This window comes from Cynocephalus volans, chromosome 9, assembly GCF_027409185.1.
Source record: "Cynocephalus volans isolate mCynVol1 chromosome 9, mCynVol1.pri, whole genome shotgun sequence".
Classification (NCBI taxonomy): Eukaryota; Metazoa; Chordata; class Mammalia; order Dermoptera; family Cynocephalidae; genus Cynocephalus; species Cynocephalus volans.
Window position 1 is genome coordinate 82,688,745 of NC_084468.1, and position 15,288 is coordinate 82,704,032.

Below are 15,288 nucleotides of genomic sequence, written 5' to 3' on the forward strand. Positions count from 1 at the left end.
AAATGCTCCTCTAGTGAATAAAATAATTCCATGGTCACATAAAATAATAATATTTGTGTTCTTAAAATGAAAAAAAAAAGTGCTTTCTTCCAATAATGATGGAAGAGGTTAATTATGTTGTCATAGTAGAGTAGAATTTCTGCTTAAATCACCAAATCTGGCTGTTAATGGGAAATAACTGCTGTGAACTGACCAGTGCAGCATATTTTGGGAGAACTAGACTAGTCTTCAGAGCTTTGGGCACTTGTTAAGAGTGAAAAATGCCTGACTATCCCATAGAACCCTAAAAAGTTTGCTATGGTTTTCTTTTCCAGGAATAGAGTATCTGAAAAGTAACGAAAAATATTATTACATTAAACAATTCTTATTGTGGCTTTTAAATATAAGGGATAGAGTAATTTTAAAAAGTTGGAGGAGTTTTTTTACTTGCCTTTCCTTCTCAAATATTGTAAACAATAAAATCAAATAAAAACCAACCAATCAACAAACAAAAAACAATTACATGCAGTTCCCTCTATGGTTAGATTGAAAAGTCAAGAATTGTTACATGTTTCTCGCAGTACATGTGCAATGACCTGTACTGCGAGGAGAAAAGCTTGCTTAAAACTCAGGTACACCATTTCCTAAACACGTGACTTGGGTAAGTTGCCTAATGTTTCCATGCTTCTGTTTTGTTACTTGTGAAAAAAAAGTAACAGAATATACCTCCTAGTATGTTGCGAGCACTGCAATAGTTAACATGCTCAAGGGGCTGATGACAGAGTTAGGCCCACATACCATAAATGTTGGCTACTAGGACGGAGGTTTTTAAAAAAGAATGAAGATGACAGATTTTTTTCCTATTATTTTTGTAACCTCATTTTGCTTTTCTTAAGAGCTAAGGTTTTGTCCACTTTTAAGAATTTAGCATGAAAACTTCATAAAACCATAATTCGTATTCATTGACAGAGGTTAGAATAATCCTTAAAAAAATCAGCAGTATTGACTTGGTAATGTCTTCAGTTGTGCCAAGGCCTGGCTATCCCCTACTGCACTGAGATCATTTAAACAGAGACATTCCAAGCGAACAAAGTCCCTGGAGAAGAGAAGTACAATTTCAGCCATTCTTCTTTATTTCTTGACTTTGGGGCAAAGTCAAGAAATAAAGGACAAATATATATGTATTTTACAGGACAAATATATATGTATTCAGATAGTCTTGCTGCAGGGTTTTTTAAAAAATAAATATTTTAGAACTAGAATGCCAAATGACATCCATTACAGAGAAGGAAGGGGAAAAAAAAACAAAAACAAAAAATACAAGCCACTCTTTTATATTCACACTGCATTTTTACTTTCAGAATAAAAATGATTATATGTCATCACAATATTTTTTAAGGTATGTCTTAGGGATAAATAATAAGAAACATGCCAACTTTATGGATAAGAAACCTGACATACCCAAAAGTTAAGACTCTTTTCTCAGAGTACAAAAGAAGAATGCAATGATTACAGACAAGTTCTTTTTTGCAGATAAGTATTTTAGCTATAAACTTTGCTTTTCATACAGCATAAAACATACTTTAATGACTCATTTTAGTCCAGTGGGTGACTATGGACAGATGATTTCTCCCAAAATGTGTCTTATGAGACAGTGTTCTATCAATTGGATGATTACCTCTCAGAATAAATATGGGCTATAAGTGCCTATGGATTTGTGAGGCCTCCATGAAACTTAGGAACTTCTGCCATATACAAAAGCAAATATGTTTAGAAAAATATAGACTGATGTAATCAGTATAATTTTTAATACTGTAATAGGAATGACATGATGAACTATTTCATACAATGAGATTTATATGAAAGAAGGACAAATTTGTTAAAAAACCCTGTCTAAAAAAGTCTAATTTATACAATTAACCCTATATAATTCAAAATACAGCCTCTGTTACTTATAGTGGGATTACTAAGGGCTTTAACGGTTGCACAAGGGTTCAGATCACAACTCCAAAATGCACCTTGGTAAACAGGCCGTCTACTCTGGGGTATAGGAAGCTTGCTGAGTTCTGCCAAGACATCTGACATTAGGCTACTAGAACTGCTCATAGTATGGTCTACATCTTTCAGAATGCTTGGTTAAAGAAATGAATTATTTGGGTAAACTATATAATTTATTTTGTTTTATGCCAAGTAGAGTAGACAGTTAAGAAATGGAAAAATAACATATACACCACAAATAATGACTTCTGTATACATAAACCAACACACTAATTCATAAAGATTAAACACATATTTAATTGGAGATGCTTAAATATAGAAATGTTGATTCGTTCATTCCTTTATCATATTTATTGAGTACCTACACTGCACCCGGCATCACCCTAGGCATTTTGAATTCATCAGTGAACAAACCACGCAAAAATTTCTGCTCATGTGAAACTCACTTTCTAAGGGGGCAAGGAGGAATAGAACACAAACCATGAACATAATAAATCCTAAATATACAGTAGGTTTGAAGTTGATAAGTGCTATGGAGAAAAAAAAGTCCAAAAGTGCAAGGGGGGTTGTGGGGAGGGGCGCAGAGGCAACCACTGCAAGCTATCTGATGTTCTTGAATTACATGGGAGAGAAAATATTTTTATTAAATGAACAAATGAATAGCATTAAATAGTGTCATCACTTTGCCCCATCACTTGCTTTCAATTTAATGCCACTTATGTATGTCTTCTTTTATTTAGCACCACCAGCCACATGCCAGGCACTATTTTTAGACATTGGGGATATAACAATGAAGTAAATAAAATTCCTGCCCTTGTGAAGCTTATATTCTGGTAGGGGAGACAATCAACATAAAAGAAAACAGATCATAATACAGAACAATGTGTCAAGAAAAATAAAGCAGGTTTGGGATTAGGAAAGTGACAACATTGGGGTCGGGGTAGATCCCTTAGAAGAGGTGACACCTCAGTAGAAATCTGAAGGAAAGAAGGATGTACACCAGGTTTAGAGTTGGGGGAAGAATGTTGCAAGGGGGAAGGAACAGCTCTTGCAAACAGTCTGTATCTGAAATGAATTTATTGCATTGTGGAAACATGCAAATAGGTGTTGTTTGAGCAGACCAAGTAAAAGGAGAGAGGTGGGAAGACAATGTCTTTATATTTCTATATTATAAATAATAGTGAGCTTAGAAACATTATGCATGTGAAAAATAAAATGTTTTTGTAAACTGCCACCTGACATAAAAATCCTTGTCACCTCCTCTCTTATTTGTACTCAGTGTGTTGGTTAAAAGCATGGACTCCATTGCCAGACTGACTTGCTTCTCCATATACCAGCCGAGTAACCTCTGGCAGGATTTTTAATCTCCCTCTGCTCTCAATTTCCTCATCTATAAAATGAGAATGATAGCAATCCATCACATAAAGTTGCTGTAAAGATTAAATAAGCTAATATATTTATACTGATTGGGACAACATTTCCATTATTATCATTATTCTAGAGCCTATATGTCCAACACTAGCCACATGTGGCTTCTGAGCATTTGACCCATGGCTAGGCTTAAGTGTACTGGAAGTGTACACACACCAGATGTCACAGATTCGTTAAAAAAAAGAATGTATTTTGTTAATATTTATATTGGTTATATTGTTGGAGTGTTAGTTTAGATAGATTGGACTAAATAAAACACATTATTTTAATTCATTTTACTTGTTTCTTTTTACATTTTTAAGTGTAGCTACAAGAAAAGTTTAAATGACATATGTGGCTGGCATTATATGTCTATTGAACACTGCAATTATAGACAGTGTGCTAGACAATACAGACTCTCAAATATGAACAAGGCTTGATCCAAACCCACAGGTGGCTCACAAGGTAGTTCTAATCTCAGAGAAAAAGATGTATGAGCTGGGAGAGGAGGGCAGGAAGGGCCACCTTGATCATCCTTAATGCTTTCCAGCGACTATCTTACTCCTCTCTGTAGCCAGTGGCCTTTGTGTGCTGGCTGTGATTTAATGGTTTGCACACATGATAAAGAGGAGATCCTGAGGAACTATCCTGCCATTCCCAGGAAGATGGATTCTCCGTGCACACACTAGTAAATCCTACTATAACTCATAAATTGTAGGAGGAGGGTGACCATCTGGTGTGCTCTTCCATCCTCGGGCATGGGGAAAAAATACAGTTTAATTTCATGTGAATCAAAAGAGAATTTCAACTGCTATGATTGAAAGCCCAGGCCTGGGACATAAAGTGATAAAAGAAGGAGAGCGACTTGCGTTTTTAAAGTTTTACTTACTATCAATGGGTTTCAAAATAAACATATAAAGTTGTTTAAATTGTTCTGTCTGTTATTATGAACACCTATTATCATTCACTGAGCATTTACTTTGTGTCTGGCACTATACCATATGCTTTACAAGTTTATCTCATTTAATCTTAAAATAATTCCATCATTTTCATTTCCCAGTGAATGAAACTAATGCTCATAGGGGTCAAGTAACTTGACCAAGGTCATACTGTAAGTGATGGAAGTAGGATTTAAATGTACATTGACCTGGCCTCAAAGCCTTGCTCTAACCACTCCACTACGTTGCTCTTTTCACATCATCTCTCTCCCCCTAGCCTGCAACCACAACATCATGAACAATAGCAATATCAACAACGGTGACACTGAAACCAAAACCTTTCCTGAAGAAAAACAGTGTTTGCTAATGTTTTGCCTGAATTATGTTTTCCTAGCTTACACTTTGGGATTCTCCCATTGGCCTATAATAAGAGACTCTCCAATAAAAAGACCCTGTGACACTGGTAGCTGTATTACCATTAAGTGTTCTACTTAGAAGAATCATTGTAGTATCAACTTGTGTACTCTCAGAAGAAACTTCTCTCCGCAATGGAAGCTACAGCACCCACCTAGGAAATCTGTCACTTCCTTCTGGTAAATGTGTAGATTTTAGAGAAGGCATATTATGTTCTCAACTTATGCCTGGCTGAATCCTAACTTTCATATTTCCATTTTTTCCTCTGCCTTGATTCTCACAAGCTTATTTTTATATTTTGTATGGTTTGGTTGTATGAGCTACTGCAAGCAAACTTAAATGAATAGTCACTATTCATTTCTGCTTTATAAACTTCTAAAAACAGCTTTTTCATGAAGAGCTATGGGCCCCTCCATAGTACACCTAATGAGCATAAAAATAATTAGGTAAGCAAGTAATTGTACTCATTTAACCTTTGCACTGTGGTTATCCTCACCTGTGACAAATTTAAACTTTAATTGCAGTTTATGTGATGGCCATCTGTCAAGTATTACAGGGCAAAGACCACAGCTCACTTGATACAGGGCAGACGAGAAAATATACAAGCCTTCTGCAACATTAGCAAGGACCAGCTTGGTAGGGATTAATCTTGACAGAATATGACACTTAACCTCTTTTGTTTTTCATCATGCTGGATATCTATATGAGTAAATCTTTACATATTTGATGGTGTTCCTTGGTCACATACAATGAGTTCAGTTAATTATGGAATTATAGGCAAACTGCTACTAAGTATTATTACATGAGGGTAAAAAGGGACTGTGGTTAAATTAACCTCTTACTAGAAAAAGAGTTTGTTTTTTTATTATTTGAAAATGTAAAACTTTGTTTAAAAGCCATGAAGTAAATAGCAAGTTTAGAGAATATGTTGCAAAGAAGGATGGAGGTTTTATACATATATACATTTAATTTTTAAGTAGAGAATAAAGATAAATATATATACACATATATATACACTATATATATAGTATTTTATATATCTCTCTATATACAAAACTGGCACAACAATCTTCTGTAAAAATCAATACAAATTGAAAGCTTATTAACTATAAGTTCATCTTTTGGAACTATGCAGCCCTGAAACTTCAGCTTTAGGCAAATCAATTTAGTATGGAGTGTAGACTGGCAATTTAAAATATTTATTGTGCTTCATATTAATAAATACATAGAAATGAAAGATAAAGGCATAATATTCTACTATTGTATCTCTTTCGATTACAATTTGAGGCTGATTTAAGTCTTTGACCAAAACAATTAGTTTTTTGTTTCCTTTTAAAATGACTAAAAGTATCTTTTTTTCTTTATAATTCATAAAATCAATTCTTCAGGATTTGTGGTAGAAGACCACAAATGTAGCGCGTGTTGTGGCATGCCACCAAACCCCCTTTCAGGCCTGGTGGGAGTAGTGGTGGAGAAGGCCCACAGCCTCTCTCACCTGGAATTGCCCTCAGTTGAGGAGAGCTCACTTGGCCCAGGTCACATATACTGGTGGGGGTGGGAAGTAAAGGAGGAGTTGGCATTTATTGTCTATGTGGGACAATAAAGTCCTCCTCATCACCTTTGTCTCGAGGTGGGACAACTCTGATGGGCCATCCAAGCTCCAGAGCTCCCGGTAAGGGTAACGCCGTCCTTTGTTGTATCCGCCCTGTGGCTTAATGGCTCCCTCTGCCCAACTGCCTTCATTCCTGCACAGACACTGTTCCTAAGAGTACTCTTCAATCCATCTCCTGCATGCATGTCTCCATCTCACAGGCTGTTTCACGGAGAATCCACTTAAGACACATAGAACATCTCTTTAGACATATTCAGAGAGGAAAGATTAACATAGAGCATTTTAATAAACTTCACTGGGAATTCTTTATAGCGGTTTTAATTCAAACAAACTTATTAAACATCTATGATGTTCCAGACATTGTGCTAAGTACTAAGATATAAACTTAAGTAGAACAGAATTATTGATCTCAAGGAACTAACTCACTGGCATGAAACACAGACATTACAAAAAGTGAGTATAATTCAATTGAGACCAGTCCTATATTAAGCACATAGACAAGCTGTTCTGAACGTATTGAGAAAAGAGTGCCATCCTCTGACCACGAGACAGGAGGGGCTTCACTGCAGACATCTGCAAAAAATCCTTCAGCGCGCTCAGGCTTTTTGAGTCATCCTCTCCTCTCTCTCTCCCTTTCCCACAGCCAGTCTCTCAACAAAAGCTGTTACCTCTGTCTTTAAATATACCTGGAACCCTGGTCTCCCCGCCTCCACTGCCTCCATTCTCCGCCTTCCTGCTTCTCCCCCTGCCTGTCCTGCTCTACTCTCAGCACAGCGGGCAGATGATTCTGCTAACGGAAGTCAGATCAGGAGTTCCTCTGCTGAAAACATTCCAAAGTGTTCCTGCCTCATACAGAAAACCAGAGATGTCCCAACACCTACAGAGTCCTATGCTCAGAAAGGTTGGACGTGTCGTCCCCCACAAAACTCATGTGGAAATCTGATCCTCAACTTGGCAGTGCTGCGAGCTGTTTGGGTCATGGGGGCGGATCCCTCATCAATGGATTAATGCTGTCCCTCAGGGGTGGGATTAATGAGTGAGATCTCACTCTATTAGTTCCCTGAGAGCTGGTTGTTTAAAAGAACCCAGCACCTTCCCCCCACCCCTTGCTTCCTCTCGCCATGTGACCTGCCTGTACCCTCCAGCTGCCTGCCACTTTCTGCCATGAGCAGAAGCAGCCTGAGGCCCGTGCCCGATGCAGCTGTCCCAGAATCATGAACAAATAAACCTGTGTGCTATATAAATTACCCAGTCTCAGGTATTCTGTTACAGCAACATTAAACGACTAATACATCTGCCATCTCCACACACCCCCTTCCCCTAGTCTGTACCCCCAGGCCTGACCTTTCTATCCACATCTAGGAGTCTCCTTTCACTCACTCTGTTCCATCCATTCTGGCCTCACTGCTCTTCTTGGAACCTGCCAGCACACCTGCCTCAGGGTATTTTTTTCTTGTGTCACTTGCTGTTCCCTCTGCCTGAAACTCTCCACCTCTCCTTCAGGTCTACTCAGCTATCAAAGTCTTCAGGAAACCTTCCCTGATCACTTTCCCCCAGCACTACGTATTCCCTTTTCCTGCTTTATTTTTTCTAGACAGCGCTTACCATCTGCTCTATACCTAATTATTATCAATTTCATTTAGAGTTTGCTTTTCCTTACCAGAACATAAGCTCCATGAAGGCGAGGATACTTATATGATTTGTTTCTAGCACCATTCCCAGTACCTACAATTATACCCAAGAACAGAGCGAATCCTCACTAAATATTGTCGGATAAATGAATTTTTTAAAATTATGAAGGGAAGTAATAAGACATGGGTGAAACCCTTCAGCATGAACAGTAACTGAAAGGCATGGAATTCAAAGTATTTCTAATATAGTGTGACTAAAATGTAGCACTATAGGAAACATAGGTTGGATATGAAAACCATGAAATGTGGTTGCTGTGGGCTGAATTGTGCCCCCTTCCCCCAATTCTTATGTCGAAGCCCTAACACTCGGTACTTCAGAATGGGACTGTATTTGGAGATAAGGCCTTTAAAGAGTTGAACAAGTTAAAATGAGGCTGTTAGGGTGGACCCTCATTCAGTCTGACTGACGTTCTTAAAAGAAGAGGTAATTTGGACACACAGAGAGACACCAGGTATGTGCTCGCCCCCCGAGGAAAGACCACGTGAGGACACAGTGAGAAGGTGGCCATCTGCAAGCCCAGGAGAGAAGCCGCAGGAGAAACCAAACCTGCCAACACCTCGATGTTAGACTCTAGCCTTCAGAACTGTGAGAAAGTACATTTTTGTTGTTTAAGCCACTCAGTCTATGGTATTCTGTTTCGGCAACCCTAGCAAACTAATACAACGACATATGCCAAGATTCCTACAGAATTTTGACTTGACCTCACAAGTCACTGTACAATTTGAAGTAGGGTGGATGTGAGGTCAGATGAGACCTGAGTTTTAGAAAGATGGCATTTATGGTAACATAAAGGAAGGAATGGAACAGAGAGCAGACCTGAGCCCTGGAGACTAACTGGGATATATTTGCAGTGGTTCAGATCTAGATCAAGAAGAAGGAAAGGAAGGGATGAGTACAGGATTGGGAGAAGCATCAGAGCCAGGATTGCTGGAATTTAATGACATATTAGATGTAACTGATACTGAGATTCACCACAAAATAGAATTTATAAAATGTAGAGGTGCAAAGGGGTTCAGAAAATAAAACATATGGATTTCGGTGATCTCTTTCATACACAAGAAAATTTCTCAATATGGAAACAAGTCGCTTCCATGCTGCTCAAGATGTGAAGAGTACTCTTTGAGAAAAGGGTTCTATCTCTCTCTTGGGGATAATATGCACATTAGAATATTAAATAATCTGAGTTTTGCTTGAATAAACCTCTATAAGTTTGTCAAAAATGTACTTTCCACATTTTTTTCATTATAGAACCCTTTTTTGTGAGGCACCTTTAAACCTCTTCCAGAATATGAATATTCTAGAAACTAACACAATTTCGAAAATAGTACTATGTTCCAATGCCCTGGAACAGTTTGAAAATAGGAAGTTTTAACTGGGTAATCTCTATTCCCAAAGAAAAATTACTCAACATTCTCTTAACAAATTGGCAGAATAAACTCACAAAAGGAATATACTTGGTTTTCCCATAGCTAATTACTAAAAGATCTTTAAAAATCGGAATCTTTTGAAAGTAGCACTAATTCTTTCACATCCCTGAAGGAAAACTACTCAGTGCCTTGAAACAAAAAAGGAAATGATATACTGGTAACTTCAGAAGAACGTGTGGTCCAAATGCAGAAACCTGGGAGCAGTTTTTGACTACAGCTCTTTGACACTGGAGCAGTCAGTCTAAAACGTTCCTATATCCCCTCAGCTTCTGAAACCCAAAGTGTTGTGTGCAGGGACTCACATGCGATGCGCACATATGCCTTCCGGCTCTTGGTGGTGCCCGCTGAGCTCCAGGCCACACACTGGCACCAGTAGTCCTCAGGCCCGAACAGTTCTTCCACTTGCTGGCGTGAAATCTCAATGCTTACTTCCCGGACAATGAGACCTGACCAGAGAAAAGAAGACTGAAGTCAAGAGAAGACTTTTGCTAAAGAAATATAAATCATCACCTCACGTTATTCCCCCAATGATCCATCTTGACGCGCAGATCAACATCCCAGATATTGTCTCTCATCTCCTCTGATTTTCTTCTGGCTCCAGTTACTTCACTCAACAACCTTTCCATTCTCTTATTTTTTGTTTCAAATCTTCCGGATTCATCTGAAGATGAAAGTGAAGTGGATCTATCAATCCGCAAAATAACGTCTTTCTTCATAAAGCTTGCTAATATCCACCTCCCACCGAGCTATCTCCCTCTGTATATTCAAATGTGAACTCGAATTTCACATCTTCTAAGGATTCTACCTCAATTATATAGGTGTGGGTAGGATACCCATGTGCTGTACACATCTTTACAGTAGCTAAATCTTCCTAATTCTTCATGTGAAATGAGAGAGAATAACCTAAAATCATAGTCATTGTGGTGGTTATTTAACATCTAATGTACTTTAACAGTTGTGTTATAAGTATAATGGCTCATCCTTTTCTTTGAAAAAAATACTAGCCCCCACTAACAAACCTCTGGTATCCTATCCAAAGAATATACAACTTTAAGGTTTTCATGTATAATATTTTGAAAGTCTAAATGTTTCTCTGCTATTGTAATGTAACTAAAATCCTTTTAAAGATAAAGTGGATTCCAGCTAAAATGCTCAAATAATTGGAATTTATTTCATAGTATTACATAATTCTGGATAACAAAAATTGAACTAAGAATCTGGGGTTATCACTTTAGGGGGATTTATCTTGAAATATCAAAGCTGTTTCTGAGATTCATTCTGCAATGTGCCTCTGCACTAAGCAAAAGGTATTATCCAAACAATATATGTGGGCAATTTTTAGTTCTAGCGATTGAATGCATACACTTCTAGAATGGAGTGTCCATTGAGAGGACTAGCAGAACACCCATAGGGTCAAGTATTGCACAGTAAGAATGGTTAAATGTATTGCTTTGCACTGTTTATTTATCAACTTATTCATTCACTTATTCATTGAACAAATATTTATTAAGTATCAAGTATGTAAAAAATACTGTACTGTGCACTTGTGAAATTCTGATGAGTAAAGATAGTCATTGCCCTTAATGATCTTGTATTATTGCGAATAGAGCTTCTATGAACATACAGTTTATTACTTTGGTACAATCGTGTTCAATGTTGCAAAAGAGATGTATAGGGACAAAAGTGAAAAACAATGAAACCCAGTCTAGTATGAAAAATCCAATATGAATTACCCTGGTTAAATTTTATTTGGGACAGAACATATGGGAAGAAGCAAGAAAGAGAATTAGGAGATTAAGAACCCAGGAAAAAACTGAGTACTGGACATTGAGAACAGTTGCATAAGATGAAGCTAGAGACAAGAAAGGGTCCAGTTTATATAGTGATGTAGACTAGTAGTTCTCTAAGTGTGGTCCTCAGAGCAGCTTCAGCAGCACCACCTGAGAACCTGTTGGAAATGCAAATTCTCAGGCTCCACTCCAGACTCACTGAATAGGAAACTTTGAGGATGGGACCCTGCAAACTGTTTTAACAAGCCCGCCAAGTAATTTTGATGCGTGCTATGTTTAAGAACCACTGTTGTACACAATGTTTAAGATTTTGGATTAAGAGCTATGGTATGATTAAAGTGTTTTAAGCAAGGAGATGACATGTTCAGATGATAATTATATATTTATAAAAGATATCTATAATGATAAAGATATCTTAGATATATATTATATAGATATATACCATTTATATAATCATCTGATCTCTTGTCATCTACTTGCTTAAAACACTTTAATGATAATATATATAAATAAATATCATATATAAAACACTTTATAATTATGATTTATAAAATAGATATATGTGTTTATGTGTGCATGTATATATATACATGTGTGTAAGTGTATGTACTCATATATGTGTGTATATATATATATTCAATTCTTTAGAGTTTAACAAGTTTTAAAAGTTATAATTTCTTAAAATACTTGATTGTAGTTGACAGGGGAGGGTGTATCTTCTGGAAACCCTATAAAAGGGTATTCCAGAACTTTCTCTAACACCTAGGAAATGTTCAAATGGGTAAGAGCACTTAGGGAAATTAAAAACCATCCAATAGAAGTAGGTGCTGTCCCTCTGGGGGAATAAACAATATTTCCTATCAAGATCTGAAGTGGCATGAGTCATAGAAACTACTAGGCCCTACTAAACTACTAGGTTCACTAAAAACTCCCAGAACTCAAATGAAGCCCAGGAAATTGGGTTTTATAATTTCAAGGCAAGGCAAGATCTTGAAAGGGCAACTCTATTGTAAAGAGTTTATTAATTATTTTAATGTTCCGAAAATTAGTAATATGTCTATGTTTACATAGTAATCAATTTAAAAAGATTTTTCAAGTAACTGGCATATCCCAATCCCTCACCCTTCTATGAAAGAGAGATTAGTATATTATTTTAGTCAGTGTCCAACTATTACAACAATCTTCACAGCAAAAATCCCAAGGTATTAACAAATAACACTACATTTCTCCCTCTTTCCTGGTCCCTGTCAGGCCTTCCATTTTCCTATTTTATTGTAATTTTTCTCATTATTCTGACATCAAGAAGTCTGTGGAAAGACTGAATACAGCCTCTTCCCCCAACCCCCATCTCCTTCTCTCTCTTCTTTTTTCCCCACTCTCTGGTGTTTAAAGGTTTTGCCTGTTTTACTTGTTTATACAGTCTCTCTTCATGCAGAAATTCAGTTACTGGAAACAAAACTCTTCCTTTAAGGTTGTTGTAGTAAATTCACGGTCACCAATGGGCTGATAAACCTTCAGTGTGTATTTCCTTAGAACCATAATGGCTCTTTCTAAAATGCAGAGCAGCAACAAATGGGCTCAGGATATTAAAACCACACGCAAATATTTTGTGTCCCAAGATGATAACCTCAGGTTTCATTCCTGCCTTTTACTTAAAGCAATTACAGGAAACCTAATTAAATGCTAGAGGAACTTCACTAGGTCCACTATATCCTTTAGGACAAATAGGCTCATGGATGTTTCTACTGACCACAAGTCTGAAGCCTTTTAAGAAGCCACAGACCAACCCTCCTGCTACAGGAGTTATTCACAGTATGAATGTCCTGAATTGTGTCACCCAGGCTCCCTGCAGGCGCTGGAGTCAAGCACACACTGAGTTTTGTCTTCAGCTTTACAGATGCCCCATTCAGGAGGAGGTGAGTTAATTACAGTTGTATATAGTTGTCCTGCCACATGGCCCAAAGTTTACACTCCAACTTTTGGTCAACAACATAGGAACAAGAACTGAAGCATGAATTATTTAAAGTCTTACAGGTCAGAATTCCCTTGAATTGGTTGCATTATTAAGACTCTGAAATACGTGATTACCTACCATCTTTTCATTACCATAGGTAAGTTCATTACCTTTGACGTTTTGCTCATCAAACCAGAGCCTAGTGGTCTGAGTAAAAGTAGGTAATATCTTTTCTCCTAGAAAGTAAAATTTCAAATCTGCTTGAAGTCTTGAGATGGAAAAAGCAAGCTGCCTTGAAATTTGAAATGCCATCAGCATTACTTCCAAGGCGGGCTGCTTTGAAGAGCATTTGGGAACTTGAAATTGGTTTCAGGTTATTTAAGGGTGGAGGAAATGCTTCGGTCTACAGGATTTACTCAAATACAAATGTGTAGTTTCCATCACATCTGATAACATCAAAGATTTCCCATCACTGTGCTTCCTTTAATAGTAACATTTCAAGGATGCATTCTGTTTGAAGTTTGCAGTGATTTGCTTTTATAATAGGATTCATTGTGGTTTGGGAGCCAGAGTGCAGAAAAGTAATTAGCATGTTATACCAAGGAGCCTTATAATGAGTACGAGTATGCACTTGTTAATAGGGATTTTCAAATGAATATAAAAATCCAGATGCAAATGTAACTCTCTGATTGGATCTTTATGAGGCTATACATGAATATGGCAATAAAACTTGGTAAATGACATTTATTCTTCATCTTTAGCATAAGTTTAATTTTATAATAGTGGTCAGGCACCATAAATAGTGTTTTTCTAGGATATTATTATGAAGTGATTATAAATACATGACAAATCCTATTGTATAATTATTTAAAATAATATCCATATTCCCCCCAGAAATGCACTCTGTAGTGCGGTCAAACAAATACTTATTGAAAGCCCACTAATGTCAGATATTATTTTAAGTTGCAGAAATATAAAGATGGTTAAAACATTACCCAGCTTAAGTTATTTATTTACTGTATAAAAGTATCTTGTTTATTAGATGATGCTCAAAAATCATACACTATCTTAAAACATGTTTTAAAATGTGGTCATCAATCGGCACCTTCTGATACCTCATGTATGTTTCAAAAAAAAAAAAAATCCTAACCCAGCATTAGTCTTAGGTGTTATGACTTTATCTTTCATGTAAAACTCCTCCCTATTCCTTTATCTTTTATATGACAAAGGGAACTTTTGAAACATCATGTTGTGCAGGCCTGGCAATTCAACTTCCTCCAGCAATCTCTCTAATGGGAGAAGAACTGCAGAGCTCGCTCCCCCAAATCTCATTACAGTACATTCACAGTTCGGACACGGGTTGGTGGGAAATGTGCAAAGCTGCAGGTAGGGATGTTCTGGAATATATTACAATGTTTTATTGAATTAGTGTGGTCTCTTTTTCATGTTTTCTTTCAGAGCCTAATTCTATTAGTTTTCACTAATATGATCTAAAATATGAAACATATCAGTTCTTGATGTTTTAATATAAATTAAATCATATAAAATAGTCTGTCATTATTTAAAAGGATGTCATACTATTAAAAACCTGATGATTATTTTAGCAACTTATAACTCTCACTAAAATAATCAAAATATGGTAACTTAAAAGGCAGAGCTTCACAATCAAGATACTATGTTATATTACATGAAGTCATTTAACAATCTTTAAACTACAGCAGGAAAAGAAGACACCATAAACACATAATTTGCCAAATCTTATCTGAAATGTTTTCCTTAAATATTTAATATAAGGTTAATATATGAACAGGCTATCTAACTTAACTAAAATTATTTTGTGCAATTAGAAATTGCAACTTACTTGTGTATTAGATTTACTATGAACATAATTTTGCTAAAGTTACATTTACTATCTTTGTGATCAAGATAAATTTAAGAAACATAAAACCTACCAAGACTGAATCGTGAAGAAATAGAAAATCTGAAAAGACCAATAACAAGTGAGGGGATTGAATCAGTAATAAAAAGTCTACCACCAAAGAAAAGCCCAGTACCTGATGGCTTCACTGCTAAA

General features: G+C 36.7%; 1 protein-coding gene across 1 annotated transcript in view; it reads right to left on the minus strand.

The window, feature by feature from the left end:
• Window positions 1-15,288, minus strand: part of UNC5C (unc-5 netrin receptor C) — a 344,425-nt gene that overhangs the window by 102,762 nt on the left and 226,375 nt on the right. Inside the window, exon 3 of the mRNA XM_063108393.1 lies at window positions 9,773-9,916. Within this exon, the coding sequence (XP_062964463.1) occupies window positions 9,773-9,916 (144 nt within the window). The remainder of the gene's footprint in view (window positions 1-9,772; window positions 9,917-15,288) is intronic.